The 8364-nt window shown below is 37.1% G+C and overlaps 1 protein-coding gene across 1 annotated transcript in view; it reads left to right on the top strand.

Moving 5' to 3' along the window:
• The window catches only part of RP2 (RP2, ARL3 GTPase activating protein), a 17103-nt gene extending 9194 nt beyond the window's left edge, over positions 1-7909 (top strand). The window contains exons 3-6 of the mRNA XM_027674811.1: positions 653-1318; positions 2882-2996; positions 4143-4228; positions 5316-7909. Of these exons, the coding sequence (XP_027530612.1) occupies positions 653-1318; positions 2882-2996; positions 4143-4228; positions 5316-5399 (951 nt within the window). The 3' untranslated portion in view covers positions 5400-7909. The remainder of the gene's footprint in view (positions 1-652; positions 1319-2881; positions 2997-4142; positions 4229-5315) is intronic.
• The last annotated feature ends 455 nt before the right edge of the window (positions 7910-8364 follow it).

Raw genomic sequence — 8364 nt, 5'->3', positions numbered from 1 at the left:
AAAAATCTTTTCATTGTTAGCACAAAAATCTTTTCATTGTTAGCACAAAAATCTTTTCATTGTTAGCCCAGGAAAATGCTGTGCTTTAGATAAGCGAACTCTCTGTAGTTTGCAAACATAATAGAGGAGATACTGCTTGACAGCAACAATGTTTCCGTGTTTCCTTGCAACATGTTGAGGTGTTTTTAAATATGATCAAGAAAGCTACTCAAAAGGAAATACTGTATATCCCCAGCTTTATGAATCTGTATGTTGGACAATTTATTTATTACAGTTACTACTCTAAAACCCAGAACCATCATCCTTCTTGAAACAGTTCAGAGTCCATAGAAAAAGCTAGCTCGCCCCCCCTTTAATAAAGAAAGGACAAAATTATTTAGTTGCTTTGCTTTGTTTTGTTTTGTTTTGTTTTTTCCCTGGTGAATCTCAGAAGTGGTTTCAATTCTTTGTTGTTCCTCAGTACAGTGTATTCCAGAAGTTTAGCTAAAAGAGCTGCTTCTGATCTTTCATCACTCTTTGAAGAGTTTTCTGGAGTTTGTCCTGCACAATTCAGTGGTACTTCAATTAATGCAAGTCAGTTGTCATTTAGCATTATCATATTCTCTGTATGTGAACATTTTAACCTTCTTTTTTTTTTTTCTTCCTCCCTCAGATTGACCCCAAAGATTACACTTTTTCCGGACTTAAAAATGAAACTGTGGGTCGACTGCCTGGAAAAGTAGCAGGGCAACAATTTGTCATTCAGGACTGTGAGAACTGTAGTATCTACATATTTGACCATTCTGCTACAATCACTATTGATGACTGTGTAAATTGCCAAATCTTTTTAGGACCAATAAAAGGCAGCGTGTTCTTCCGTGACTGCAAAGATTGTAAATGCATAGTTGCCTGCCAACAGTTTCGCACTCGGGACTGCAGAAAGCTGGAGGTATTCTTGTGCTGTGCCACCCAGCCCATTATCGAGTCCTCCACAGGTATGAAATTTGGATGTTTCCAGTACTATTATCCTGAGCTTGCTTTACAATTTAAAGATGCTGGTCTGAGTATCTTCAATAACACATGGAGCAACATCCATGACTTTACCCCTGTGTCAGGAGAAAACAATTGGGGCCTTTTGCCTGAAACCGCTGTAGTCCAAGATTATGTTCCTCTGCCCAGCTCTGAGGAGCTGAAAGCCGTCAGAATTTCTACTGATGCTACAAAGAGCATAGTACCAATAACTCGAGGGCGGAGACAGAAATGCAGTGATGAATCATGTTTGGCTGTGTTTTTTGCTGGTGACTACACAACTGCAAACGCCAGGAAGTTAATTGATGAGGTAAGCAACCTTTGTCTTCATTCAGCTTTTTGAATTCTTCGTGAAACTTTCCTCTGGACAGCCTTTAATGCTCCCTGAAGGGAGAACACAGAGGCTCTGTTTGTTTACTGACCATACTGATCAACTGCACTGTTTGAAACCTAAAAGCAAGATAAGAGACTGAATCTTATTTGATCAGTCAGTTGCTTTACAGCTGACATCCTGTGAGTAGCACCTCTATCCTCTAATAGTTCCAGTATATTTTTCCATCATGGCACAGCAAAGCGACGTTCTGAAGAAAATGTGTAGTTGATTTGATGAACTTGGTCAAATCAGTATGTGATTGACAGTGCTCGTGAAAGGGATGTAGCTGATTAACTTGTTAGCTTACTGCCTCTAAAGTCACAGCTAACAAAAGTCTGTCCTGCTAAGAGAGACTCTAAAAAAATAACGTGTTAAAACGTATCTCCTGTGACATCCAATGTTGTAATTTTTTTTCTGAAAAAGGCAGTAAGTGTTTGTCATGGCTGGTCAGCTGTCTTCGATTACTTAAATAGCTGGTGTGGTCTTTTTTTTCTTTTTTTTTTTTTCCTTTCTGTGTGAGGCAGCAGCTTCCAAGCTCGACTGAGTTTGTACTTTCCTGGGGCTAAAATTTGAGTGTGGCTGGCTGCTTTTAGCACCCTGAAGTGTCAGATACCCTGAGAGAGGTATCTGCAAAAGCTGCTGGTCACAGTGTTGTATGATCCACTAAACAACTGGTGGAGCTCTTTCCCTTGGGTTTTTAGCTGCAGGGTGTTTCCTTGCCTCCCCCCTGCCCAGTTGGACTTTTGTGGAACTGAGTTACTAACAGCTTCTTGAATGAAGGGAGATAATGATACTGGGGTTTTTTTTCTGGAGAAGGAATAGCTACAGTAAAGAGGATAATAGATGTGTTCTCCCATGTTAGTAGTTCTTTAGGTATTAAGAGTTAAGAAGATGCTAAGACTAGTTAGTGACATTCTGTGGAAATCTTACTGCTCTGTAGATGCTTTGGAAGTATAAATGTATTTGCTCCTTTTCCACATGCTTTTAGTTTCATATTAGATTTAGAATAAAAGGGTATGCGGGTTGTGTGACGTGTGCATGTGTTTTCAAAAATTTGTAACTATTTTTCCAAAATGGAAAACTTCAACAGTGGATAGATGAGAGGTTGAGCTAATGCTTGACTGAACTATTGCAGACTAATGAGAACTAACTGCTTGATTCCAGATGCTGAATGCTTTTAACTCCCATTAGTTTCAGCTTCTGAGGGATTGTAGGGAAAAACACACAACCCTGAGCCATAATATAAAACAAAACCATTCACATTTATTCCTTTAGGTGCACTAGGGCAGAGGAGAAAATCTGGATGAATGGAATGAAAATAAACAGAAATGTAGAAAAAGAAAATGAAATGTAGAAAAAGAAAAAGAGCAGAAAGGGTCCCTTTGCTCTGTGGTTTAATGTGTATGGGAAAACGGGGTATATTCCAGTGTAATCTGGATAATCAAGCTGAACTCTCTGCCTTAGAAACATTTTTAACATGAATTCTTTCTTTGGTAACAGATGACTGGTAAAGGCTTTCAGCTGGTACAGACTAAAGAGGTCTTAATGAAGGCAGAGGATGCACACAGAGTTTTCCAGCAGCATGCATCAGAATTCATTCCACTGCTTGAAAAAGGTGAGTTTGTGTTGTTTTCTTTCTCCTCTTGTTATAGAAATCTGTCACCAGAGAGTTCTGGAGAAGAAAGAGAAGTGAAGGAGAAATTTGTGTTTCAAAGGCATACTGTAAAACCTGTTGAGATGAGTTCTGGAAGCCTCAGTGATGCCCTAAACCAGCAAAAACTCCTGAAGGCATCAGAAATGTGTATTTTGTGGCTCTGCTCCCCCTCTAGTGGTCCCACCACATAGCTTGGGAGCACTGGCAATGCGGATCTGCCTGGAGTGGTCAAAAGAAGCTCATGCTCTTTGACTGTTTCTAACTTATCACCATTCCTGCTCGACTACTGAGATGTTCAGAGTTTCTGTATAAATATTTAAGTGAATCAGTATAGATGTGCATAGAGCAGACAAGCATTAAATTCCTGTTTATAACTGGTGTACTGTCAGAGTATTTCAAAAGCCTTTCTATTGATTTGACTCAATTGGGTTTTGTCTTTTCTTGCAGAAGTACTGACATCTTGTTATCTGTTATATGTTAAAGATCAATATTCACTCCCAAACTTGGCAGCAGCTTGCAGGTTTTTTCATGGTGAGATAAGGGGTCTGTGATATTCATTGCAAGAATAGGGCAAAAGATGAAAGTCTAGTTTATGGTCTATTTTGCAGCCATGTGGGAAGAAATACCATGTTCAGAATGAAACCAGAGAAAGGGGATGTGCAAATAGTGGGTGAGAAAAAGTCTAAAAATCAGGCAATTTGCTATCTTGGGACTGAGGCAATAATGCCTGAATGACTCAGTCCTACTCCAGATGTCTGTGAAATGGCTCACTATTTGAGCGGTATAGTCTGACTCACTTCCACGATGCCCAGCTCTCCTTAGTGTTTTTGTGCTATTGCTGTCTTTCAAGAAGTAAATCTGGAATCCTGCCAAAATCTCTGCAAAAAATGAGCGTGGAATAGCTGATACTTTTTTCTCAGATAACACTGTGCTTTTTTTTTAACATGTTTAAGTATTTTCAATTCTTTATCCACCATTATGGGGCTGCTTGAGCAAAAACTATAAAATGCTTCTTGCCAGCTTCACAATTCCCTATGGGTTGAGAAATCTGCTGTTTCGATGCCAAGCTTAAAAGTAGTATTGATTTTAGATGAAACTATTTTCCAGGTCCAGTGGTTGCTTTGGAGTTCAATGGAGATGGTGCTGTGGAAGGATGTCGAAGCACTATAAATGAAGTTTTTAGTGGGACCAAGGTAAGCTGATGTATTGCTTTATTGACAGAAAATATTACAGAATGTCTAAGCTACTTCATGGTCAAGATGTAGTGTTGACATACTAAAAAATCTTTTTAGGTTCACGAGTAGTAAAATCTGGATACCCTTTGGTTGTTGTTGTTTTGGTTTTTTGTACTCAAAACTCAAGTTATTTGTTGGTGGCAAGAAAATCTTGTCACTCCCAGGAAAGCAAGTTTTAAATCCCCATATCCATTGAGGAATAGACAATTTCCACTTAAAGTGACAAACCCTTTGCTTTCAGGCAGCTGTTCAAAGAACACTAGAATGTCTTTTAGACAAAGTGTCCATACAGCTCCTTGCTGTCTTTTGGTTCCTTTCAAAGACTTATTTGGAACTAGACTGCCCAGTTTCTGAAAAACAGTCTTCTTGTAGTAAGTCATCTCTTTTAATTTTTTGACTGAGGCTATTGCTTGCATGTTGATATCGATGAACAGCTACAATGCTATCTGTTACACTGAACTGTTTGGATATTGCCTAAGACAATTGTAGTTGATCTGCTGAAAGCTTTCAAAGGTGACTGTCCTAGAGCTTGGGCTTCACATGCATTGGTAAATTTTGAAAAATGCAAATGTAATTGAAGTTATTTCAAAAAAATAATCATCTGCTGAAGAAGCAACTAAGTTTTTTTGAGAGGAATATAGCACAAGGGAGTCTTTCTTACAAACTCTGCCTTTCTGTTAAAGGAAAGTGGTAGTCTAAGGATTTTGTGTATTTATTTTAACCCCCCTCTCCTGGACAGAATTGACTTTACCAATCAAAATACATCTAAATGGACACTAGCTGAAGCTGTGACCCCTGAATAATCAAGCCTCAAACTTCTAATCAGTAGAAGGCAAGGGTTAATGCAGCTAGCATGTCTGCTAGGAAGGGGTGATGGTAACAAACCTCAGGGCTGAGAGAATTCTAGGACTGTTCTGTCATACAGTGGAAACCAACAGAGTTGTGCCCTTCATGAAATGCAAAACTAAAAATTAGCATTAGTGATTCCAAATGAGCAACGACTGCTTTTAGTGATGCATAACTATTTTCTTGTTTAACAAAACAGGTTTTTGTATCGGAAAGCAAGGCATCAGCATCTCAAGATGTAGACAATTTCTACAACTTTGCTGACATGCAGATGGGAATGTGAAGTTTAGCATGAAGGTGTCCACGTATGGTTTGTCTTAGCACTTGGATGTCACTTGGCTTGAATATTGAAGTAGTTTTGTCATTTGGTTTTGTATTTCTCATATATTGTTTTTATAAAGCTACTGGTGGTTTTAATACCATATTACCTGAACTGGAGTAAATGGCATAGCTCTCCATGTTCATTATATTTGAAACTTATGTTTCAACTCCAAAAACAATTGAGCTTTTCTACTAACTTTTTTACAGTGATTTCTAAACATCTATCGACACTTGAATGTTTCTTGACAACATCTAATGGTTACAAGTATTTAAAAGTGCAATGCTGATCCAAGTTTGATGCAGTAGTAATTCTTACCTTTAACTCAGACACATTGTTTAGAAAGTGTACATATGTGAAACTTGACGCTCAAAACTTTCCCACATGCAAATTTGTCTTCACTGGGGGTCCAGGAAGGAAGCTGTAGTCATTGACTTTTTCTGAAAGCTTAGTCTGAAATGAATTGTCCTTATAGCACACTTTCAAAAATGGTTTTTGACTTTGGCTTACTCTGCTTCAGCATATTTTTTGAATAAAGTTGTTTGCAGCAGCATTTATGCCAAGCCTTGTCACAAAAGCATTCTGGTAAGTAAGCACTTCCCTGGCTTTTCTGCTTTGAGGTGAATTCTGAGCATGAGTGCTCTGCTGAAGCTTTTCTAAGGTCCACTCAGTTCTTCTGGCGCTACAGCTGCCTCTGGCATTCCCAAGTCATGTATGAGATATACATGAGGGTCCCTTGGACTCAGAGCAATAAATCTGTGACACCATTGTTGCTTGCTAGAAGGGACACACAGTAATCAGTAGTCAGAGAAGAGCTCTGATGGCATTTAAAAAAGCGTTTTCTTTGCTATACCCCAGGAGAAGGCTTTTACATTCAGCAGTACTGAAAATTTGGCTGTAAAGTGCTACACACTGCTGTAGGGTTTATTTTGTATTAATTTTAAAAACAGACCGAAGAAGTGCTACTAGCATTTTTTGAGATGCATTTGAATAGTGATCAGTAAGAATGCTTATTGCTAAATAGTGCATATGAGAATGCAAATCTATATGGATATTAAATACATGATTCATTTATTTTTGCATATTACATCCTTACTGATTTTTCTACATGAACTTAAAGTTTATGTCCAGGTTTACAAGCCCTCTGTAATACTTGAACAGAGTATTGTCTGTGCATGCAGACACACAAAACCAAATTTCGTAATCAAAATAGTGGCTTGCCAGTTTGCATAGCCTTTACAATTCAGTGAATGGATTGGGACTGTGTTGAGGTGCTAAACAATTTCCTCATTATGGTCATCTGTCAAAAGGGAAGATCTTGCAGATCTTAACTGAAAATGAGTCTTGACTCATCATTTTCACAGCTCTGGAGCTCCACAGTGGGTGGCTAAAAACACGTCTAATTTTTTGGAACTGGCACATGAAAGAATCTGTTCTTCTGAAATTCATAATACTGTAATGCCAAAGAGAGGTTCTGAACTATCATTTTGTTGCTACTAGGCAAATGCTTGCTATTAAACTAGAAAATATGTCCTTAGGACTTCTTGTTACAGTTAGGCATTGATTAAATAAGGAAGAATATCTCCTGAATAAACTAAACCAAACCAAGGTAAGAAAAATGCTACTTCTCTGAAATGTGTTTTTTTGACAAAATGAAATAAAATCAAGCCACTACCAGAATCCAGTTGGTAGTAGAAATTACCACTTATTTACACTTAGCCAGCCAGGATTAATTTATTTTTATTATGTATCTGAGGAGAGGCTGTGAAAAGAGCTAGATATTTTAGATTGATCTCTAAAGTACTAGCACAACTAATCAGTCAACATTTGCAAGAATTAATCTAGACACGTAGAGTAAATGTATTATTTTGGTACGGACAGTACATTAAAATTTTGTAATGTACTAAAGAGCTGTCATTGTATAATTTATCTAAGCAGTGCAGATATTGGACTGTTCTAGTTTCTAAACTTTTACATATAATATTTCCAAAGTTATAGCCTGACACATGATTATGTTTATAGTTTACTTTTTATATCATCATTGCTCTGGAAACAAAGTGCTAAATGGATTTTTGTGACTATTTTTACTGAAGGACAGGATGATTAATTGAAAATTAATCTAGGCTTGAAACAGTGGAAAAACTTGTCTATATGCTAGGAAAGAGCACAGTGGTGCTTTTTTTAAAATATTGATAGTCTGCTTACAAACATAAAGAATTGTTAATAAAAAAAACTAAATAATGAAGGAGTTTCTCAATCCAGTTATTTATCTTTTGACTTCCAGTTTTTGCTAACAGGTGTCAAGAACACTTTTATCCTAAGAGTCGGGTATTATATCCATTACAGAATGGTACGTGTTTCATGTAGTCTTTGTACATTTCATGTAGTCTTTGTATTTGTCATTTGTATAGCTTTTTATGTAATTTGTATTGCACTGTGAATGTGATTCGTAATAAACATGGGAAATATCTAAACTCTGGATTCTGGAAGATTTTTTAAAATTATAGTATATTGTAAAACATAATGTAATTATTTTAAGTATAAAAGCTGATTTCCATGTTTCAATGGGGACTTTAATTAGATACTTATTGAAAATAACTCTGTAGTCATCCATCCTCCAAAAAAGGTGATTTTTTGACAGCAAGGATTTTTTCTTAGTCACTGAGGACATGATTAACTGTACACTTCAGTTTTCTTAAGAAAATATAGAAGGTATTCATATATCAAGCTGTACAGATACAAGTACAGATATTCCTGGATGGAGACTGTTAAAGGACTTCTCCCTGATTTCTGTGTACATATGGTGGTTTCTTTTTGTTTTGTTTTTTGGCTTTTTTTTGAAGTTGTAAAAGTTTTGTGCATTTTAAATGTTCTTACCTCTTTGGGTACTAGATGCATGCTAGTGATGTGGTCATGGCAAAAACAGATT

This window comes from Neopelma chrysocephalum, unplaced genomic scaffold, assembly GCF_003984885.1.
Source record: "Neopelma chrysocephalum unplaced genomic scaffold, ASM398488v2 Primary Assembly neopelma1_25, whole genome shotgun sequence".
Taxonomy (NCBI): domain Eukaryota; kingdom Metazoa; phylum Chordata; class Aves; order Passeriformes; family Pipridae; genus Neopelma; species Neopelma chrysocephalum.
Note: the sequence above shows the minus strand (reverse complement) of the source record. Positions and strands in the feature narration are given on the sequence as shown.